This window comes from Micropterus salmoides, unplaced genomic scaffold, assembly GCF_014851395.1.
Source record: "Micropterus salmoides isolate LMB-PRFRI ecotype aquatic unplaced genomic scaffold, ASM1485139v1 Ms_hic_scaffold_7, whole genome shotgun sequence".
NCBI classification, from domain to species: Eukaryota; Metazoa; Chordata; class Actinopteri; order Centrarchiformes; family Centrarchidae; genus Micropterus; species Micropterus salmoides.
The window spans coordinates 37,575,203-37,598,992 of record NW_024044459.1 but is presented as its reverse complement, the minus strand read 5'-3'; the positions used below and the strand labels follow the sequence as shown (position 1 = coordinate 37,598,992).

The 23,790-nt window shown below is 44.8% G+C and overlaps 2 protein-coding genes across 3 annotated transcripts in view; one reads left to right on the top strand and one right to left on the bottom strand.

Annotated features, from left to right (window-relative positions):
• Nucleotides 1-23,790, top strand: part of LOC119891504 (scavenger receptor cysteine-rich type 1 protein M160-like) — a 1,270,577-nt gene that overhangs the window by 421,914 nt on the left and 824,873 nt on the right. The gene's annotated exons all lie outside the window — the stretch shown is intronic.
• Nucleotides 10,449-12,696, bottom strand: LOC119891571 (nuclear factor 7, brain-like). Of its 2 annotated transcripts, XM_038703327.1 has the most exons (2): nt 11,819-12,696; nt 10,449-11,785 (listed from the first exon to the last, which is right to left on the bottom strand). In XM_038703327.1, the coding sequence occupies exons 1-2, from the start codon at nt 12,401-12,403 to the stop codon at nt 10,991-10,993; spliced, it is 1,380 nt and encodes a 459-aa protein (XP_038559255.1). In that variant the 5' UTR covers nt 12,404-12,696; the 3' UTR covers nt 10,449-10,990. The 2 variants fall into 2 exon arrangements, with proteins under 2 accessions (XP_038559255.1, XP_038559254.1); XM_038703326.1 differs by having other exon boundaries at nt 10,449-12,692.

Genomic DNA, 23,790 nt, shown 5'->3' with positions numbered 1-23,790 from the left:
GTAAGACACTTAACCCTAGTTGCTCCAGAGGCGTGCGACCTCCGACCTCCAACATGTATAGCAATTGTAAGTCACTTTGGATAAAAGCTTCAGCTAAATGAATAAATAAAATGGATTTCTTTTATATCCCTGCAGCTTTGTTGAAAGTTGTATATGTGGATTGTTCAAGTTATATTTACTTTAGTAAAGCAGTAATTGACCAGTAAGTATGTATGTTTGTACAGCAGTCAAATCGATGGTCACCTCCATAAATTTAGGTATTCTGCTTATCTATGAATCTCAGACTGGGCAATTCTTTTTAAAAATGTCCATACTGACTTATTTTTACATAATGTGTTATACTAGAACATTAAAATTATTAAATTTAATGCTAAAAATAGAAGGTAGTTAAACTAGTCCATTCTGAAACGAACTCAATAGCGCCCCCTTGAAAAGGTCCCCACTCCAGTGGTAAACTGGGTTAAAAAAATTAAAAATTTCCTTCATGTTTTTTAAGGAACTGAGGTGGAAACTGGCATCAAGGTGCCACCCAGTGTTGGAATCTATCATGCATTTGTCTCTAAGTATAGTAGAAAGGGTGGTCCTCACTCCAGCAGTTAATTAACCTGGACCTCACTATGAGGCACGTACAGGAATGTGTGTGTGTGTGTGTGTGTGTACCTGTCCTGCAGTGTGTGTGTGTGTGTGTGTGTGTGTGTGTGTGTACCTGTCCTGCAGTGTGTGTGTGTGTGTGTGTGTGTGTGTGTGTGTACCTGTCCTGCAGTGTGTGTGTGTGTGTGTGTGTGTGTGTGTGTGTACCTGTCCTGCAGTGTGTGTGTGTGTGTGTGTGTGTGTGTGTGTGTGTACCTGTCCTGCAGTGTGTGTGTGTGTGTGTGTGTGTGTGTGTGTGTGTGTACCTGTCCTGCAGTGTGTGTGTGTGTGTGTGTGTGTGTGTACCTGTCCTGCAGTGTGTGTGTGTGTGTGTGTGTGTGTACCTGTCCTGCAGTGTGTGTGTGTGTGTGTGTGTGTGTGTACCTGTCCTGCAGTGTGTGTGTGTGTGTGTGTGTACCTGTCCTGCAGTGTGTGTGTGTGTGTGTGTGTACCTGTCCTGCAGTGTGTGTGTGTGTGTGTGTGTGTGTGTACCTGTCCTGCAGTGTGTGTGTGTGTGTGTGTGTGTGTGTGTGTGTACCTGTCCTGCAGTGTGTGTGTGTGTGTGTGTGTGTGTGTACCTGTCCTGCAGTGTGTGTGTGTGTGTGTGTGTGTGTGTGTGTGTACCTGTCCTGCAGTGTGTGTGTGTGTGTGTGTGTGTGTGTGTGTGTGTGTACCTGTCCTGCAGTGTGTGTGTGTGTGTGTGTGTGTGTGTACCTGTCCTGCAGTGTGTGTGTGTGTGTGTGTGTGTGTGTACCTGTCCTGCAGTGTGTGTGTGTGTGTGTGTACCTGTCCTGCAGTGTGTGTGTGTGTGTGTGTGTGTGTGTACCTGTCCTGCAGTGTGTGTGTGTGTGTGTGTGTGTGTGTACCTGTCCTGCAGTGTGTGTGTGTGTGTGTGTGTGTGTGTACCTGTCCTGCAGTGTGTGTGTGTGTGTGTGTGTGTGTGTACCTGTCCTGCAGTGTGTGTGTGTGTGTGTGTGTGTGTGTGTACCTGTCCTGCAGTGTGTGTGTGTGTGTGTGTACCTGTCCTGCAGTGTGTGTGTGTGTGTGTGTACCTGTCCTGCAGTGTGTGTGTGTGTGTGTGTGTGTGTGTACCTGTCCTGCAGTGTGTGTGTGTGTGTGTGTGTGTGTGTGTACCTGTCCTGCAGTGTGTGTGTGTGTGTGTGTGTGTACCTGTCCTGCAGTGTGTGTGTGTGTGTGTGTGTGTGTGTGTACCTGTCCTGCAGTGTGTGTGTGTGTGTGTGTGTGTGTGTGTGTGTACCTGTCCTGCAGTGTGTGTGTGTGTGTGTGTGTGTGTGTGTACCTGTCCTGCAGTGTGTGTGTGTGTGTGTGTGTGTGTACCTGTCCTGCAGTGTGTGTGTGTGTGTGTGTGTACCTGTCCTGCAGTGTGTGTGTGTGTGTGTGTGTGTGTGTGTGTACCTGTCCTGCAGTGTGTGTGTGTGTGTGTGTGTACCTGTCCTGCAGTGTGTGTGTGTGTGTGTGTGTACCTGTCCTGCAGTGTGTGTGTGTGTGTGTGTGTACCTGTCCTGCAGTGTGTGTGTGTGTGTGTGTGTACCTGTCCTGCAGTGTGTGTGTGTGTGTGTGTGTGTACCTGTCCTGCAGTGTGTGTGTGTGTGTGTGTGTGTGTACCTGTCCTGCAGTGTGTGTGTGTGTGTGTGTGTGTGTGTGTGTACCTGTCCTGCAGTGTCTGTGTGTGTGTGTGTGTGTGTGTGTGTACCTGTCCTGCAGTGTGTGTGTGTGTGTGTGTGTGTGTACCTGTCCTGCAGTGTGTGTGTGTGTGTGTGTGTGTGTGTGTGTGTGTACCTGTCCTGCAGAGTGTGTGTGTGTGTGTGTACCTGTCCTGCAGTGTGTGTGTGTGTACCTGTCCTGCAGTGTGTGTGTGTGTACCTGTCCTGCAGTGTGTGTGTGTGTACCTGTCCTGCAGTGTGTGTGTGTGTACCTGTCCTGCAGTGTGTGTGTGTGTACCTGTCCTGCAGTGTGTGTGTGTGTGTGTGTGTGTGTGTACCTGTCCTGCAGTGTGAGTGTGTGTGTGTGTGTGTGTGTGTGTGTACCTGTCCTGCAGTGTGTGTGTGTGTGTGTGTGTACCTGTCCTGCAGTGTGTGTGTGTGTGTGTGTGTACCTGTCCTGCTGTGTGTGTGTGTGTGTGTGTGTGTACCTGTCCTGCAGTGTGTGTGTGTGTGTGTGTGTGTACCTGTCCTGCAGTGTGTGTGTGTGTGTGTACCTGTCCTGCAGTGTGTGTGTGTGTGTGTGTGTGTACCTGTCCTGCAGTGTGTGTGTGTGTGTGTGTGTGTACCTGTCCTGCAGTGTGTGTGTGTGTGTGTGTGTGTGTGTGTGTGTGTGTGTGTGTGTGTGTACCTGTCCTGCAGTGTGTGTGTGTGTGTGTGTACCTGTCCTGCAGTGTGTGTGTGTGTGTGTGTGTACCTGTCCTGCAGTGTGTGTGTGTGTGTGTGTGTACCTGTCCTGCAGAGTGTGTGTGTGTGTACCTGTCCTGCAGTGTGTGTGTGTGTACCTGTCCTGCAGTGTGTGTGTGTGTGTGTGTGTGTGTACCTGTCCTGCAGTGTGTGTGTGTGTGTGTGTGTGTGTGTGTGTGTGTGTGTGTGTACCTGTCCTGCAGTGTGTGTGTGTGTACCTGTCCTGCAGTGTGTGTGTGTGTACCTGTCCTGCAGAGTGTGTGTGTGTGTACCTGTCCTGCAGAGTGTGTGTGTGTGTGTGTGTGTGTGTGTGTGTGTGTGTACCTGTCCTGCAGTGTGTGTGTGTGTGTGTGTGTACCTGTCCTGCAGTGTGTGTGTGTGTGTGTGTGTACCTGTCCTGCAGTGTGTGTGTGTGTGTACCTGTCCTGCAGTGTGTGTGTGTGTGTGTACCTGTCCTGCAGTGTGTGTGTGTGTACCTGTCCTGCAGTGTGTGTGTGTGTACCTGTCCTGCAGTGTGTGTGTATTGAGGCAGATGGACTGTGTGACCTCCTTCAGTTTTCTCAGGTGTTCTGCTCCTCCCATGTGCTCCTGAAACACCTGAACACACACAGGAGGGGGTCTGACTCAGTCGGGTGTAAATGACCCAATGTGAAGAAGAACCAGTTGAAAGGTCACCTGTTCTGAGTTCAGCGCAGACAAACCGTATCAAAACGTTGCCTGAACACCTTGTTGTGCACGCAAGCGTTTTGAAAAACTGCATTTTCCTGGGTTTTTAACACCGTTGTGTTTCCAAACTTTACACAGCTGATTGGGTGACACGCCCGCCAAACAGGAGCAAACACACCTCGAAGCCCGTTGCAGAACGTTTCAGGGAAGAATGCCGTTCAATCTGAAAACGTTGCAAACCGGTGCTAAACGTTTTGAGATTGAACTGACTCTGCCTCTACCTGTCAGTCACCCCGCTACAGGTGAGCTTCTCTCCAGGACGCCAGGGTCACATGACCGGGTCACTGAGCTAGCACTAATGCTAACAGGCAGCTCTGGCTCTGATTAGCTTCTTTCTACAGTTTTAACAGTGTCAGTCTAGTAAAAAGCAGCCTGCAGCTGTCTCCACCTGTCAGGTGACCTTCCTGAGCTCTGCAGTGTTACGGTACTGGAGGAAACGCAGGCGTGTGTCCTTCTCACCTGTAGAGAGCGACAGGTGAGGTTACAGACGTGACAGTGGAGTCCACCTGTCTGCCTGTCAGCTGTCTGTCCAAACTCTCTGCTCTCACTGCTCTGCTGGATGGTAACCTTCAGGGACGCCACGCTCTGCAGCTGACACACACACACACACGTTTATATTAACACGTCATGGCCGTGCGTGAGGTCATTACCTGAGATGACGTCACAGAGTTCCCTCACCTCAGCTGCTCTGCTGTCCTCACCGTGCTCTGCTGACGTCTGCTGGTCTGGAGGAGGAAGTCTGGACGAGTCGCCATCTGACAACACACACAGTGTTTCTTTTACCCTCCGTTGAAACGAGGTAACTGGCTTATCCAGGTAACTTCAGGTGTAACAGACCCGAGCTCTGTTGCCATGGCAATTTACACCGCATCTCTAAACCGCTCCGAGCAGGTTTTGTTCGTGGTTAACTCGAGGTTACCCTGCAGGTGGACTACACACCACATCTGCACTCAGTCTTAACACAACATATTTCCTGACTTGTTCCACGGAAGTTATTCTGAACACAACAGCATCACGTTCACACAGCGAGCCCTGCAGCCTCTGTGAATTCATTAACGGGCCAGTTTCCGTATAAGCTAAAATAATTATCCTACATGTTTTTACATTTTTGTGACTTTTTTTAAGTTTCCCAAAAAATACGGAGCCAGTGGTTAGTGGTAAATTTACAAGAACACAACTCACAAAAATCACGACAAAGTCTGTAAAGTCCCGCTGCAGATGACAATATGGTGACTGCGGGCTGAAATCACGAGTATTTCATCCATCAACCGCTTATATTGGCTGGAGCCAATCCCAGCTGACAGCGGGCGAAAGGCGGGGTTCAACCCGGACACGTCGCCAGTCCATCGCAGGATAGACAAACAACCAGTCACACTCACACCTAAGGACAATTTAGAGTCACCAATCAACCTAGGCCGCATGTCTTTGGAGAGGACCCACAGGCCACAGCGCTGACCACCGGACCACCGGGCCGCCCATCACGAGTATTTCCTCACTGCTCAATCCGGCTGAGAAGTAGGCTGTGATATAATTTTGACTGCAGGTATAACACAGGGCAGGTGTGTGATGCTGCAGCCTTGCAAAGTGAAACGATGTGGTTTTTCAGAGAGTTCCTCTCATAAATGTTTGATATAATATTCAAGTTTGTTTCTCCTAAATTTACCACTTTAATCTGAGGAAGTCTGATTATTCCTGCTCCTCATATAACAGTGGACCTAATTAATATGCAGCTGTATCTTTACATATTAATCATATTACACGTAGAGCAACAATAAATCAATAACGATCATTATCGCAATATAATTTTCCTCAATAACAATATAATAAATGTTTGACTGAATTAGCGCTTAATTTTTCTATTAAGATATTTGTGTTGTTGAGGAAAAGGGACTGAAAGATTTTATCAGAAAAGTTTTGATTGTTCCACCTCAGATATGTGAAGTGATGCACTGGCTGGCATCAAGTGTTTGTCACGTTCTGACCATAAAGAAAAGTTTTAAACGCACAATTAACCATCTGGTTTCTTCAATTTTCACTCAGGAGCAAAAATCTGCCTTCAAACTTGAGAGAAATAATGATTTAACATTATCGATATCGAATGAAATGTTTTTATTGTGACCACCATGTCGCCTCAGATGTGACACAGTTTACACATTAGTTTCACATTAACAAGTTAAATCATCCGTGTTAATGCAGCTTTCTGTCTGTCGTCAGCTCAGCGTTTGAGTTTCCTGCAAACTCACGTGCATCAGATCTCTGAGAGCCGCCGGGACGAGGAGGCGTTCAAGGTAAATAACATACAGCGTCACACGCACACACCTCCTGTGGAGCAGCTCTCACTTCCTGGTTGACCACATGACCCCGGGACCTTCTCTCTATTGGTCAGAGCTGCAGCGTCCTCGCTTCTGTGGGAAACAGACAGAACATCAGCTCTGTGATGTTTGTGTTTCTGTGACCTGACGTCCACCTGCTGTAAATAATATTAATAAAATAATAAAGCATTACATTTATACATCTTATCTTAGATACCCAGAGCGCTGCGAGGGGGCGGAGACTCATCTCAGCCACCAACCCTAACCAACCATTTCACAACATTAACATGCGTTTTATTTTGAAAGTCTACCCAGATGTTGCATATTTATCCTCACTCACATTTTAAAGCTTCAGTTACTTTGCAGATTCATGAATACAAATATTATCAACTAATAAACAATGCTGTAATATTACAGATGAAGCCGCCCAGCAGAATATGAAGCCATTAAAGTTGCTCCACCTTCACAGCTGCAACATTAAAGAGGTGGTAAAATCTTATTCAGGTGTTTGTACCAGAGCAGGTTTCCATGGTTATATGTTTGTCATACTGCACATTGCTGCAGCTCCTCTTTTCAGCCTGTGTTGAAGGCTTCGTTTTAGCTATGGAGTGATACATCTTGTCTCTAAATGATCTTTGTTGGGAGTTGCACATGCTCAGTTCCTAGTTAAGGACTACTAGCCAATCAGAAGCAGAGAAGGGCGGGTCAGCGAGAAGCCGGTAAACAGCTCGGGTTGGACTGGAGCGAGAGTTTCAGAGCGGTGAGTTATTAATCTGTATCCATAAAGTTTTAACTGAGCTCTGTCTCTACATCACAGGAACAACTTTCTGTCCACTGACTGCCTGGAGGGTAGCTAGTGTTTGGAAGGGAGAGGAGAGCTGTGTGCTGCAGCTCGCTGTTTCTGAGGGCGTGTCGGAGTCGCCGCTCGGCGAGCGTTATATGAGGCGCGTTTAGCTTTCATCCCTGTGACATCACAGGGAAGCGGCTGGACTACAAGCAAGCTGTTTTCAGTTCAGAGCAGAGTTTTCTGTGGGAGATGGGAACTCACTTTGGGCTTTTTCACTTTGCAAACCTGTTACAGCACAAAAAATGTTTATAACTCAATAAAGGAGAGGGGAAAATAATACGACCTCTTTAAAGTGATGAACACATGAATGCATCAATAATTATAATCCAGTAATATCATATATACACTTGGTATTGTGGTAGTTTTATAAAGTAAAAGTTCAGACTGTCCGGGCGTCACCGACGGCTTCAGAGTGCTGTATTATGTGCTGTACAGGGACGGCGGGACAGAGTCTCCGCTCGCCGCTGCTGAGCTACAGGGAGCTCTGGAGGAGAGAGCTGGGGCGGCGCCGGAGCTTCTGGACCAATAAACAGCTGCCGTCGGATAACAGAGCCGTTCCCGACAGCAGGAGCTCAGTTAACTGCTTTCATTAAATTAACTTTTAAAACGTTGATTTATCTTCACGCGAGCTTCTCGGCAGCAGCTGCGGCGTTTGCGGCCCCTCTGATGTTACTGTGGCCCCAGAGCTCTGAGGCACGACTTCATTTTTAAACAGAGCGACACAGCAGGAGGCTGCTGGGAAAAAAGGAGGAGGAGAAACTACCTGGTAAGTTCAGAAGATGTGCGTCTGGTACTTGATTCCAGCATCAGTTTGATGCGTTTATTGAAACAGCAAAATGTGTATTTTTGTTCACACAGCCGCAGTAATGGCGGGTTTTCTTTATTCGTTCCTCTCGTGTGAGTAACTCGACTTTCCAACTCTTCAAATTTTAAAATTTGCGACTCTTGTTGTTTGTGAAGCCGACATGAGAATCCATAAACCATCAGGTGGCGTTGTGTGATGACACTGCGGCGTCCGTAGGGCGTCTGGATGGAAACATGTAAACAACAACAGAAATAAAATCAGCTGACCGACCCGTCCAGTCTCGCCTTCTTTGTCTGCGCCTCTCCTGAACCTCCATCCGACCCCGGGTCCGCTCTTTCTTCTTCTGTGGTGGCGGAGCTGCAGCACGGCCGGCCGTCAGAGTGTCCTGAACCCGACCACTTCCTGCCCGAGACCTGACGAGGAAAACCACAGAGTGATGTGGATCCACGAGAGCAGAGCAGCAGCAAGCAGGGGGGGTTTGTTTCACCCACCTGGCGAGTCATTGGCCGTCTCCGCTGGACGGGGCCGACATGGAATCGAACCCGCGTCACACTGTTCACTGCAGCAGGCACAAAACACCTGCGGGGGGGGGGGGGAGACAGAGAGGAGGTGAAGAAGCATCTGCTGCCGCGCCGCTTATAACGTGCATTTTGTTCAACATGCGAGCAGGAAGTGAAGCGACGTCACAGTCTGACAGATGATGATGGTTTACAGGCTGCAGGTAATCCTCTGCTCTGCTTACCTGTCTGCTCTCCGCTGCTGCCTGACCATGGTGACCTTTGACCTCTCTGCGCCAAAACCCACCTGCAGGGATGCAAAAGTCCTAAAAAGTTGATTTAAGATTAAAGACTTCAGTAAAAGTAACAGAACCAAACCGGAAGCTTAAAAGAAAAAAAGCCTGAATCTGCAGAATAAAAGTAACTTCACTATTTTCCTGAACATGAAGTTTACAGTAAAGGACTCAAACTTAAAGCTACTTATTAATTTTCATCCTTCGCAGTCCCGTCCTCGGGTTTAGGGTTCAGTAAATCCAGACTGATACTGGACACAGACACACCTGTCCACCTTAAACACCTGGCCTCTGAAAGACTTTCGTTCATAAAGAATTCTGTTTAAATATCGTAACATTTTTAAAGCGCCAGTCCGTGTTGAACTAAAAAAAAGCTCATGTTATATGTAAAAAAGCAGAAGTTATAAACGTGTTCGGTGCTCAGCATGCAAGCCGATTTTAAAAGTGGCTTCTGCCGATTACTAACATGTTAATTAAGTCAACATAAAGAATTGTGCTCCCTTGATTAGCAGACAAACTCTAATAAATGGCAGATTTTTAACAGCGGTTTGGTTTACGTTCCCGGCGAACAGCGGCTCCTGCCCACAAACAGAGCCTGGCTTCAGTGTTAGAGGCAGAGATGCTGTCAGAGCTCAGACATTCACTCATTCATCGTTTATCACGTGATTAAAGTTTCATTTAGCTCACCTTAGCGCTCTGCAGCAGCTCCAGCTAGCTCGGCTACATGGAAACACGGGCTGCCTCGCTGTCTGTCTCCGCCGTGTCCGCCGCTCTGTCGCCCCCTGCCGGCCGGAGGGAGAAGCGCTGCAGCGGCTCGATGCTGTTACACACACACGGATATATTTAAATATATGTATATATATATATAATACATTCAGTTAGATGTAGTCAGATCATCAGACCTGCAGTGTAACATGTACTGTATATATAGCCGATGAAACGTGTCTTTCAGTTTGTTTTACTCCTGTAGGCCTCCATTTGTTTATTGTCTTTTATTTTTATTTTATGTAACACACTGGAACTCTGTCTATACTTTAAATTTTAACAGGACTTGAACTTGCGGCGAGCTGTGACTCTCTGTTTCTGTTTTATCACCTCTTTGGTTTTAACCTGCCTGTGTTTGTCACATGACTCCATGTCGCCATGTTTTACATTTACATTTACTCATCTGGCGCTTTTATCCAAAGCAGTGAGAACAGATAGTAGCAGGAGCTAACAGCACGTCCAGCATCAGTCGGGTAAATAAGGGGAAAGAAGCGAGAGTTAACAAGCTGTGCAATCACTACAAGAGAACTGTAAGGAGACAGAAGAAGAAGAAGAGCGCAGGAAGTGTCAGAGGGTCATCAGAGGAAGTGTTCTCTGCAGGGCTGAAGTCACAGAGGGACATCTGGACATCTGTATGTAAACGAAGCTGCTGTACTTTAGTTTCACAGTTTCCTCTGATGCTCACCAGTGTGCACTGTCACCCCAAACAAATACAATAAAATAACATCCAAATAAAAAACCTTTACAGCCTGATGAGAGACGTCGCCGCTAATTAGCTTTACGTCCAGCTGTTGTCAACTCACAAAGTTGCAGCACAGTTTAGATTTTTATTGACAGAAGGGACATAAATGAACTCAGTGTTGTGATCTGAATATTTGCTCACCAGGTAGGAAACCTGAAGGTCATGAAGCACAGACTCGTGTGCTGAGGGTTAGTTTCACCTCTAAGGGACAATGACCTTAAACACAGGAACAAACAGCAGCTCCACCTTAATAAATGTTCAAGAGTTTGGAAATCAAGGCTGCTGCGATCATGAAGATGAAAATGAATGTTAGAGATCAGGATGGAAGTGACTCCTGCAAGCAACCTTTAAGATTCAGCATCCACCAATCAAAGACCAGCTCAACATTTTTACTGCGTATTATTGGAAATAAGACTCAAGGACTGTGGGTGGAGCTTTTTAATTAACCGCCAGCTATACTTCATCCATATTGTTTCAATCTGAACAAATATTAATCATTAAAACATTTTCATCTGGCATTTTTCACCATTTCCTGTTTTTATATTGACAAATAACAGCTGAATTATTACACCGACATTCATTTATCAAAATAAATCCACTCATCTCAGTTTCTGCAGCAACAACAAACAAAGAAAAATTACTTTTTCGGCTTCACACAAATAATTGTGCCAACATTTCTGCTTTAGTTTCTCATCCTGTGATTTGAAAACATCTTATATATTATCCCATTGTGTCATTCCACGTTCATGCTTCAGTTTATGAGCTTTGAATCTAATACATCAAGAATTTACTGACTGAAATCAAATCTAATTTATTCTTTAACCTGGATCTCAACATTTTCTTTACATCCTTTCTCACTTATAAAGAACTGGAATTATCTGTAACAGAGAAAAAAGCAGCACTGTTATAAAAATCCTAATGAACCACTGAGAGCTCAGCACCTTCCTGAACGTCACACAGAAATCTCAGAGACAGATTTTGATATCAGAGGTTTTAGCATCACCAGCTGCACCAATACTGAAAAATGGGAAGAGTTTCTCAGTGAAAGTGTCTCTGTGAGTGTAGATGTGAGTCGTGTCTTCAGGGTCGTAGAAGGACACCTCCCCCCTGTCATAGTCCAGCTGGACTCTGATCCTCTGGAGACTCTTCTTCACTCCGACAGTCTTACCAGCTCCATCAGTGTATTTTCCACTGCGATGCAATAAACACCAGATTCCATATTCTGGTGAGACAAGTATCTTTCCCTTCCTGTCAACTGACTCTTTAGCCAAACCTACATTCCAGGCAGGATGGTCTCCCACCTCCACCTCCCAGCTGTGTTTCCCTGAGCTGAAGCCCTCAGAGCCCAGAACAAGGGCATACTTAGTGTTTCTCTCTGGATTGTCAGGAAGCTGCTGCTTTGTGTCTCCACGTCTCACACTGGTCAGATCATCAGACAGATAGAGACTGCGTGCTGCAGTGTTTGGGTCCAGAATGACAGGACTGAAGTGGACCTTGTCCTTCATCTTCTCCCAGACTCTGAAGGACAGGTTGCCCAGGTGTTTGGCCACATCTATCAGCGCTCCTGAGAGCAGCTGTGGATCTGACAGTGAGCGCTGGACTCTGGCTCTGGTCTGAGTGGCTTTATAACTGCTGAGGAATGGCACGCTGGGTTTCTGCAGCTCTTCTTCAACAGCAGAGATCCTGTCTGACAGAGAGGACATCTGCTCCTGAATCTTCTTCATCTCTCTGCTCACAGTCTTCCTCTTCTGCTCCTCTTCCTCCCTCAGAGCTGCCAGTCTGGACTCCTCTTCCTCTTTCAGGAACTGGTGGAGCTTGTTGAACTCTGCTCTGATCTGCCTCTCTGTGGACAACAGCTGCTTCTCGGACTGTTGAATCACTTCATTGTATGTTTCCTCCACTTGTTTGTATTTGTCCCTCTTGTCCTGCAGAGACTCTAAGTCAGATTTCAGCTGCTCCTTCAGGTCCCGGACTGCTTGTTCTACAGGAACCACCTTGTGACTCTGGTGGAGAGAAAACTCACAGACAGGACACACAGCTCTCTGCTCGTCCTCACAGAACAATCTAGGCTCTTCTTTATGTTTACTGCACACCACCTCCAGCTTCTGCTCTCCTTTTTCTGCCTCACATGATCCAGCTTTCTGTCTCTCAGCAAAGGAGTCAGCCAGTTCCTTCAGAGGAAAGTTCACTCCTGGAAAATCCTTTGAGGATTTTCTTTTACAAATGGGACAGTTTTTGTTTCCAGCTTGTTCCCAGAATTTCTGCAGGCAGCTTGAACAGAAGCTGTGGTTGCAGCTCAGAGACACAGGATCTCTGAAAGTCTCTGAACACACGTGGCAGCTCAGGAAACTTTCAACAAGAGCAGTTTTCTCAGCCATTTGATACTGAAGTTATTTTTCAGCAGACTCACCGAGTGAACGTCTCTTCCCTTGATCGTTTCAAATACTCCAAACGTGTGTTTACCTGCAGAGATCTCACACCCTGTAATGGCGTCTCAGCTTGTTCAACTATGTCAAAATCTACTTTCTGTTCCACTTTCCTCTGTCACAGGCTGAATGAACAGCAGGAAGTGTTGCCATGTAATCTCATAAACAATGACTGTGTTCATTTAACCCAGCTGCACTAAATATAGAAGGACCAGTTAACATGAAAGCAAAGGAAAGCTTTTGTTTCATTTCATTCACTTATCATCGTCAGTGAAGGCCTCACTGAAGTCAGAATTTGCTTTAAATTTCCCCTCTGTCATTGGTTCATCATTAATGGATCCAGGTTATTAACCAGCTACTTGTAGTTTATTTATCTGTAATTTGGACATATGAAAGTGATTTCACACCATGTGGAAAATGCCTTTTCCCTAAAAAATACATTTGATTAAATAATTAATTTAACAAATTTATTTGTCTACTCCTGCGACCCTGTACGCAGGATAAGCGGTTGACGATGGATGGATGGATTATGTTGTCCTGAGCATGGCCTTCTTAAGGATACAAAAAACCCAGGCAGCGTTCGTTGGAGGAGCGCAGCGGCCCAGAGGGAGCGTAGACTCGGATTATGGAGTTCAGGTAGATGGTGCAGACCCAGGAGTCTCTCTGTATGGATTAGATTCTGGAGGCCCCGGGGAGCCAGTGTAGGTCACACAGTAATGGAGGGACATGAGTCCATGTTTTAACTGCCTGCTCTGATTGGCTGCTGAACATCTGTATGTGAACGTCCTCCTCTGCACGATGCTTTAGTTTAACATCTGGCCTGTTGGCTAACACATGCACGTTTCCACTGATGCTCACCAGGAACAAATAAAATAAAAATAAAAACCCTTTAAAGCCTAATGAGAGACGGGGGCTGCTAATTAGCTTTAGCCGCCGTGGACACATCACACCTGTTTCACAGCTGGTCTGTGTGGAACTGTATATATAAATAAATACATCTATTCTGCTATTCCAGGCTCCAGGGGACGGTTCTGATTGGCTGATGAGGTCTGGAAGTTATTTCCAGGTTGCAGTGAATCCGCTGGTATTTCCTGGATTCCCTCAGCAGACAGAGACGCTGCGGCTGTTGTTGCCGTCGAGGGTCAGAAGGGGTCGCGCCGTAGACGGGGACAGGAACCAACTAAACCCGGGGGTCATTTTCACAAACTCTCACTGCTGCTTTAATGAGCAGCACGGCTGATTTACTGCACCGGGGTTCGTCCTGCAGGATGTTGGACAGAGCCAGATCCTGAACCAAGAGCGTCCAACTGTAGACTGAGAGCCAATGGGAAGAGAGACACAAACTCTGTGTGTGTGTGTGTGTGTGTGTGTGTGTGTGTGTGTGTGTGTGTGTGTGTGTGTGTGTGTGTGTGCCACTAATGTGTTTTCAGTGAGGACATTAAAAAAGACAGATATGTTGAGATAAATATCTGTTATTCGATCTGCTTTCCACTGTTTGGACGGTAAAAACTGTTTCCAGGAATGTAACACACACACACACACACACACACACACACACACACTGGGTGTCTGTTATTGATTTGAGTCTCTGTCGTCTTTTCACAATAAAATGTGTTTTTCATTCTGGCTGGAAAAAGTTTCTGCCCAGGAAATAACAACCACAGCTGCACGGCCAAAAGTATGTGGACAGCCGCCCATGTGTTTCAGTGACTCCGTGTCCGTTAGCAGCCTGCGCTCTGCTGGGTTCACTAATGCCTCCAGATGTTGAAGCAGCTGCAGGGATTTGCTCCCGTTCAGACTCCAGAGCATCACTGAGGTCCAGCTCTGACGCTGGAGATCAGGTCTGACCCCGCAGGACCGGTTCCAGGTTAGCTCCTGGACCGGGCTGAGGTCAGTCCAGTTCTGGAGCTGCTTTGTGCATCAAGTGTGTCTCTGTCCTCCTGTTTTTATTATTCACATGTTAAACTTGTGGATGTAGACAGAGCTTCCTGTCTGAGGAGTTTGTGGAGAAACAGACACGCTGCCGTACAGGAAGGACAGACTGAAAGAGCAGAAAGCGTCAGCTGTGGGTGATTATTCAGCAACATTTCAGACCACTTCCCCATATTTAATTTGAATTCAGGAATTAGTGGTATTCCAAGAATGTCTACAAATAAACCAAGCTGTCGTAGGTTTAGGGAAGAGAATACCGACCGTTTTAAATCCATGATTGAGCCAATCACATGGGATTATATTTATATTCAACATGTTGCTGAATTGGCATGAATGTGTCATTTTCACAGATAGTTTTGTTTAACTGAAAATCCAGAGGGCAGGTTTCACTATAAGCCCTTGGGGGTTTCTTACCTCTCCTGCATAATTCATATAGTGTATTTTTTATATATGTTTATTTGTCTTTGTGCTACTTAATAAGATAAAAAAAATAAAAAGTCACGTCTTTCGGGGTCTGGTACCAACGCACATGGCGGCCTTTAGCGCCTTTGTTCAATGCTTAAAGTAGGCCTAGTATAAATAACTGAAAAGTCAGCGTAAGCAGGTGGTGGCACTTTCCGGTGTGAAAAGTAAACATTCATTCCTTTTAGTGATGTTACTTAATTTATGTCACATAAGTAACCTCGTTATTTTAACCCAAACCAGGATCTTTTACTAAACCAAACCAAATTGTGATGTTTCACAACGTAACCACTAGTTTTATTTTGAAAGTCTAACGATACGTTGGATATTGTGTTGAAGAAGACTTGAAACTAGCGACTGAGACCATAAACTCATCAGGAAAGTGTTTACTGAGGGAATAAATCAGCTGACAAGTAGAAACATTTTCTTCCTGCAGCCGGTGGAGTCGCCCCCTGCTGGCTGCTGGAGAGGACGCAGGTTTAAGTCGCCCCCTGCTGGCTGCTGGAGAGGACGCAGGTTTAAGTCGCCCCCTGCTGGCTGTTAGAGAGGACGCGGGTTTAAGTCGCCCCCTGCTGGCTGCTGGTGTTTGCATTTGGCCTGAAGCACTTCTCGCCCTCAGCGGCCGCCATCTTGGCCACGTAGCAAAAGGGGAGGGGCCACTAACCTGTTTTGTGTTTTTGATTTAATTGTATTAAAGTCAGGTGAGCGAACAAGCCGGCAGATATTTTGACGTTTGACAGGACAGTCAACCGCCAAAATATCTGAAGAAAAAGAAGATCGTCATTTCTGTACTATATTATAAATATGTATATATGTAGTTTGGCATTTTGGACGTCGCCATTTTGTTTTTTTCGGGTCCAGACGTGACCTCGTATGGACCGGAGGCTTCGTCCATCACCATCGACATCACAAACAGGCCACTCAGTGAAGTGATGAAGAAACACACGTCACATTTAATTATAGATACATACGAGTTTGTTTCACACTGACAGGGCCGACAGGAGACTCGGGCTCGAACCCGCGACGTCTACAACACGCTCAACATGCTGAGCCTCCGTGTCACGGCCCAGTGTGATGTCACTGCGATGTAACAGGGTAACAGTGGGGATAATATGATAAATACGTTAATATCTTTCTTTTAGTACATCGCTGAAAACAAGCAGAATGTGGAGACGACCGTCTGTCCGACCTCCGAGTGTCTCTGACCGTCCTGTCAGAGTCTCACGATGTCACCAGACCGGCGCCGCACAGCTGCCGCAAAATGGCCGACAAAAGTCTGCGCAGCCGTGAGTGTGATGTCTCCAAATGGTGTCAGATGACAGGAAGTGACATCACATGTAGGTTCAGTAAAAGTCCTGGTCGTAGTCCGTGGCGTCCATCAGCTGCTTCATCTCTGACGCGCTATTGGCCAGGTAGGACGACAGCTCCTCTGACAGAGACAGAGACAGGAAACCACTAGTACATTTTTAGATTTATGGAGCCTGTGCTATGGCATTACGTTTTATTGTTGTATATCAATTGCTGTGTGATTTAATGTGTTTTTTTTAATTTTTGTTTCTTTTAAGCCATTATGTGCCTAGTATAACATCTTGCCAATGGACTACAGTTGAAAATTAGCCTGCTGGCTAACACTGGCACATTTACAGAAATGTTGATTAATGTGCACTGTCCTTAAATAAATAAATGAGGAATGAGAAAATGAGATTCCAATCTCAAGTGAAGAATTCATCTTGAAAATATAAAAATCTCTGAAAGCTCAAATCTGTCACAGCTTCTTCTTCGTGAGTCCGTCATGGCAGACAATGGAAGCGATACTGCCCCCAGCGCTTCAGGTACTGCACTGCAGTTACAAATTAACAACCAGAAATGTTCTTAACGGAAAGACTGCGATCTCCCGCTTTAAACAAAATCTCTGTAAAGACGCGTCAACAATGAAATTCTGAGCTGACGAAATTTTTATAATCGACCAGTCGTTGCAGCCCTACCTCCAGCATCCTGCAGCATAAACTCACTCAACAGCAAGAGACAACATCTTTAGCCAAATGACTGAGGCTAAGCAGGTTTGGGCTTGGCTAGTACCTGGACGGGAGACCTCCTATGAAAACTAATGTGGCATTTAGACCAAACGTGGACAGCAGCTGTTAAACTGTTTGTTTTCTGAATGGAGTTTGGCTCGATCAGGACTATGCTACGCTAACCTGCTCACAGTAAAGTACAACGACAGCTGGAATAAAGTTACAGACACATATTTTCTGAACTCACCAGGTAGTTCAGCTTCCTCACTTTCCTCACTCCAAGTAATGTCCAGTTTTGTCTGTTTTTTATATAAATATGAAGTCGTAGTCCAGCAGAGCTCCGGGGGCCGACCGACGCTAACAACAACAGTGGAAACCTGATGTGCACAGAAGCTGCTGAGAAGCTCCAGTGAAGATAAATCAGCGTTTTAATCTCAAAAACTAAAGTAAAAAGCTGATTTAAAAAGAATCAGACCGACTTTGGTGGTTTATTTGTCCAAAAGCCGCAGCTCTCTGTCGGCCAGCGGCGTTTCACTCCCCGCTCTGCCCGGTCCTCTCAACGCTCTGACGCCGTCGGTGACGTCCGGCCAGTCTCACCGCTGATAGACTATCGCGACTCAGCGTCATGTGACTTTCGAGTTTGGAAATTGTGCAGCTTTGCATTGATTTTGCATGTAAAGCACCTTAAGTTGCTGCTGGAAGAGGTGTTGGGGGCCAGCAGGGGGCCCGCCTTCCCTCTGGTCCTAATAATAAGATCCCAGGCCGCTTGTCGCTAAGAGTAAGTAACTGGCTCAATGCTTCCCTCCCTCTCTGCCTCAAGATACAGGGGGACAGAGTAAATATTTATCTGGCATGCTAAGTAGCGCAGGTAGGCCTCCAAAGTGAATGCTGCACAGGGGTAACCAGCTCTCACCTGCTCCCAGTACTCCCAGTACAGCAGAGGCCGACACGGATCCCACGTTGTTCCGAGCGATGCAGCGATAGGTTCCCGAGTCCTCTGGCCCCGCCCCCTCAATCTGCAGCCAACTGGAGAGCTCGAACTTCAGAGGACCGCCGCGAGACTGTGGAGAGAGGAGGACGGTGATCAGGCTGAAGCTGCTGGAAGGCTGGGGGGGTTAAATGTCTCTGAGCCGCACCTGGACTGAGATATGGGGGTCGTCTCCGGGCAGGACCACGTCTCGGCCCTCCTTCCTCCACTCGACCAGAGCCATCGGGAACGCAAAGACCTCACAGAGGAACGCCACACTGCTGCCCGTCCCGTTCACCTGACTGTGGGGGGGGACCTTAATGATGGGGGCTGGAGGACAGACAGGTGGGGAGAGAGAGACAGGTGGGGAGAGAGAGACAGGTGCCAGGTGGGGAGAGAGAGACAGGTGGGGAGAGAGAGACAGGTGGGGAGAGAGAGAGAGGTGGGAGAGAGACAGGTGGGGAGAGAGACAGGGGAGGAGAGAGAGACAGGTGGGGAGAGAGAGAGAGAGACAGGTGGGGAGAGAGAGAGGTGGGGAGAGAGAGAGAGAGGTTTAACAATACCTTTATTTATACATTTTTACTTCAAAATTATGAACAAAGTAACCATCACCATAAAACCATTTGTACTCTTATAATAAAACTCCTTTTTTAAAACTTCAAAACAAACTGATCGTCATGCAACTTACATAACACTTCATCAACACACCATATCTCACAAAACCCAAATAAATTATTTGTCAACCTATAATACGCAAATTCAATCTTAAGCCTCCCCGCTACAAGCCGCTTGCACATCTCTTCAGGATCTACAGTTGCCAATTTTAGACCTTTATTTTTCCGTGTTTTCCACACTGCCAGTTTAGCCGTTCCAATTAGGTAATTTAAAAGACACATTTTTTTCCTTTTTGAAAATGAATATTTGATTCCTCCAATAAACACCCTATCCGAAAACTCCTCATCAAATTTCCTAAACCAGCTCCCAAGCAATTTAAAAATACCATTTAATCTCTCACACTTTAAAAACAAATGCTCCAAATCCTCTTTTTCCCCACAGAATCGACATTCCCCCTTTACCGCTGTGTTCAGGTGTGCCACATGTCCGTCTGTTGCTATCGCCCCATAAATAATCCTCCACTGTAGATCGCCGGAGCGCTTCTCTACAGGAGGCTTATATAGGGCCCTCCACCTGTCTCTTATCAGGAAGTCTGGCCTCAACAAATCTGGCCACTTCGAAGCCTTCTGTTTTCTAAAAGAGTCCTGATGAATGGCCTTTACTGTAATGTTGTACATTTCCTTCTTTGACATGCTTTTAAAGGAACAAAACTGAGGATTCCCAAAGGATAGAACGGTGTCGACCACTTCTTCTTCATCATCCTCCTTCACTGCTGGAGAAATAACCAGTTCTGGAAATTGCACATTATCCCCCATGTCCTGGTTATTCTCATGTCTTTTTTGTGCAATAAAACTTCTGTACCCACTTGGTAATGCGTTGTTTATTTCTTCCTTTAGTTTTGACACCAGACGTGAAGATCTCAATCCTGTTGCTTCGTGAAGTTCATCAATCGGTTTCCATCCTTCGTCATTCAATAAATGATCCAGCTTAACAATTCCATTCCTTAATAGACATTGTCGTACAGTCACAGAAGACAATATTCTAGTTTGAATCAATGGATTAAAAAAAAGTGGTTCCTCTGGTGCCCAAAGTTCTAGATTGTCCATATTCCGTTCTGCTCTTATAACAGTTCTCCATGTTTGCAACATAGCCCTGTAAAACACAGTGAGCTCAGACAAGTTCATTTCTTCAAGCTTCATTAAAAAGAGTTGTTTATCCAGTCCAAAGCCACCAACTCTCCTCATGATCGCACTTGCAGTCTTTCCCCAAAGCACATCTTTGTCATACAGAAATTTCTGTGCCGCTTGTATCCTGAAACCACGGACTCTGTTTCTCACATCCACTAGTCCTTGGCCGCCTTCTTGCACTGGTAGGTATAACACGGCAGCCCGCAACCAATGTTGTCCATCCCAGAAGAAATTCACTATTTCCCTTTGTATACTGGAGATCAGTTCCTCTGGTGGCTCCATGACCATAGTCCTGTGCCACAGAATAGAAGCAGCCAGATTGTTTATTACCAGCACCCTTCCTCGATATGACAATTGTGGTAATAGCCATCGCCACTTCGACAATCGGGCAGACACCTTCTCTAACAAACCCTCCCAGTTTTTCTTCTGAAATTGATCATTTCCTAAAAAAACTCCTAAAATCTTTAGTCCATCTTTCTTCCATTGCAACCTTCCTGGAAGTTGTGGAAAATTTTCCAAATTGCCAATCATAAAACCTTCACTTTTTGTCCAATTGACCTTAGCAGAGGAGGCTTTTTCATACAATTCAATAGTTTTTGTTAAAATTTCAATATCGTCTTTTTCTTTAATAAAAACTGTAATATCATCTGCATAGGCTGATAAAACCACCTTAGAATGACCGTTGCCATGAGGAATTAGAATTCCATTTAAATTCTTCCTCAACCTACATAATAGAGTTTCGATAATAAGGCTATATAGTTGTCCAGAAATTGGACAGCCTTGCCTGATGCCTCTTGTCACGGGTATTGGAGCACTTAAACCACCCCCTACTTTCACCATCACATAAACATTTGAATACAACAACTTAATATATGAAATAAAAACATCACCAAATCCATAACCCTTTAACACTTTAAAAAGATAATCATGATCAACACGATCAAACGCCTTTTCTTGGTCCAATGACAACACTCCTAAATCATTCTTAATTTTCTGATTAAATTCAATTATATCTCTCACTAAAAAAGACTATCTATTATAGATCTCTTAGGAATGCAATATGTTTGGTCATTTTTGATCAACAAATCCAGACAGTGCTTGAGTCTATTTGCTAAACACTTCGAAACAATCTTATAGTCCAGACACAACAGTGATACCGGTCTCCAGTTTTTTAGCAGTCCAAGGTCTCCTTTCTTTGGAAGCAATGACAAAACTGCTCGACGACAACTTATCGGAAGTGCATTATTTTTTATGCATTCTAAAATAACTTCATATAAATCTGGTCCTATTAGGTCCCAGAAATGTTGATAAAACTCCACCGGTAATCCATCAATCCCCGGCGATCTGCCGTTAGATAGTTGCCTCATCGCCTCTGTAACCTCATGAAAAGTTATTACATCATCCAGCTCTTTTTTCTTTTCTTCTTCCAGCTGAGGTAAGTCCTTAAGCAAGTCTTTAGTGCAGTCAATGTCACAACTCTCAGCTGTATATAATAGTTTATAAAAGTCTCCAGCCAATCTTCTCATTTCTGTAGGATCTGATGTCACGGATCCATCCGAACGACGAAGATGGCACATCATCTTTTGTTGGACATGTTTCCTTTCCAGGTTAAAAAAGAAAGCACTTGGAGCATCCATTTCTTTTACAGAACAGTATCTTGATCTCACCAATGCTCCTTTTGCTTGCTCATGTAGAAGAGAGCTTAGCTCTTGTCTTTTCTTATTTAACCCATGACACTGTACAGCTTCATTATTATTTACAGCTTGTCTTTCAATGAACTCAATGTCACTTTGTAAAGCTTTCACTGTTGCTTTCAGTATAATTGATGAGTGGAAAGCATAGTTTTGACAAAACATTTTTATATTTGTCTTGCCCACATCCCACCATTGACTTAGGTTTTCAAAAGAATTTTTCTTCAATTTCCAAATATCCCAGAAAACTTTAAACTTTTCACAAAAAGAGACATCCTGTAATAACTTAATATTAAAAATCCAGTAATAATTAGATCTGCATGTTTTTTCCAAATTAACATCTAATATGACCATATGATGGTCTGAAAAACCATTAGGTCTAATAAAAGTATTCATCACCTTGTTGTTCCATGTCTTTTTTAGATAAAACCTATCCAATCTCGCTCCACTAATTCTATTATCAACCACTCTTAGCCACGTATACTGCTTTACTCCTTCATTCCTCGTTCTCCATACATCTGTTAACTGAAATTCATTTATAACTTTTTTTAATACATCCCTTGACTTACTATGAGGCTCTTCTCCATTCCTATCAACAACAAAGTCTATTGTACAATTCCAATCACCTCCAAGTATTAGACAAACATTATCATCATATTTTTTTAGCACTTTCCTTAACTCCATAAAAAATATCAGCCTCTCTGGACCATTATTAGGAGCATAAACATTAACAAATACAGACTCTATTCCATTATACTCAATTTGTGTTAAAAGTAATCTTCCTTTCACAATTTCTTCTATCTTTACAATACTCACACTTTTAGAAAATAAAATAGCTACCCCCGCACTATTTCTTGTGTCATGACTCAAGGCAAATTTTCCTTTCCACCACAACCCCCATTCGACCTCATTATCAGTGTCTGTATGCGTTTCTTGTAAAAAACAAACATTAACCTTTTCGATTCTTAAAAACTCAGAAATCTTTGCTAATTTATTCTTGTCCCTACCCCCATTAATATTTAATGAACCCACTCTCCACACATCCATATAGAGAATTAAGAAAAAGACAGAAACTGAAAAAAAAGAGCAGAGAGTAAAGAACACCACTTGTGACTTATTCATATCTAAGCTGTTTTTAAACTTTCGCTTTCCTTCTCCTCAACTTCGTTACCATCTTTTTCAGCCTGAATCTTTTCTTTTTATCCAAAACTTCATAGCTCACTGTTTTTTGCAGAAACAACACTGATATTATAAATTTGTCCACATCTGGAAAAAAATCTTCTACTTCTACAATTTTACCGAATGTTGTATCCAGAAAGTCATTAATTTCCTCTAAAGGGTACATGTCTTCAATCACTTGTGACCCAATTTCTGAAAACTCAGAAAGAGCATCTTCATCTCTCATTTCTGCATCACCAATATTCTCACTTCCAACACCATTTCCTCCACTACTTGCAACAGTTTCCCTATCTTCACTCATTACTTTGTTTCCCACCATTCCTGTTGTTTCATTATTCACAATCCCACTTTCCTCAGTTTGGTTGTCATTTTCTTCATTTAATTCAACAGCTTCCTCAGCTCCCTGAGGCTCATCTTCCTCTACAGCTTCCTCAGCTCCCTGAGGCTCATCTTCCTCTACTACAACAGCTTCCTCAGCTCCCTGAGGCTCATCCTCTTCCTCCTCTACAGACTGCACGTTCTCAGGATCTTTCACAGGACCAACGGCCTCATCAGCTTGAGCTTTATGCGGACATGCTAAACGCTTATGCCCAACGTCTCCACACTCAAAACATTTCATATTCCCAGTGTTTGCATAAACCATGTACGCTCTTCCTTCATGCCAAACTTTAAAAGACACGTCTAACGCCTGTTCATTCAGGAACATAAAAACCTGTCTTCTAAACGACATTACGTGCTTTAGCGCTTCATTTCTACATCCAAGAGGAACGGTTTTAATTGCGCTAGCTAACTTACCATATCGCAAAAGCTCTCGTTCTATCTCATTACTCTGGATGAAAGGCGGCACGTTTGACACAGTCACCTTAATAGTTGGAGCAACCAGCGGCAAAACAGTAACAAAGTCTCCACTTCCCACTATTCCGCTGCTTATAAGATGATTCACATGGTTCTCTTCTTTTAAAAACACAACCACCGCTTTATTCATTCGCGAGGCAGATGAAATGTTTTCATAGCCGATCTCCTGTCCAACTGCAAGTAGCACTTCCTCCACATTCACCCCGTTCGCCGTCACACACCTGACTCCATGGCGGATGGAGACAGGTGGCGTAAGGGACGCCATCCCGCTCCCTAACTAATCCTCAAAATACTCTTATCACAACAAAAAAAGTTTACTCAGGAAACTTGAAACAAAATTTAGAAAAGTTTGAAACAAGCACACGCTCACCCTCACCTCGTGTGAACCCTCACACGCACCCAAACACTCCCAGCATGCACCGAGAGAGAGAGAGAG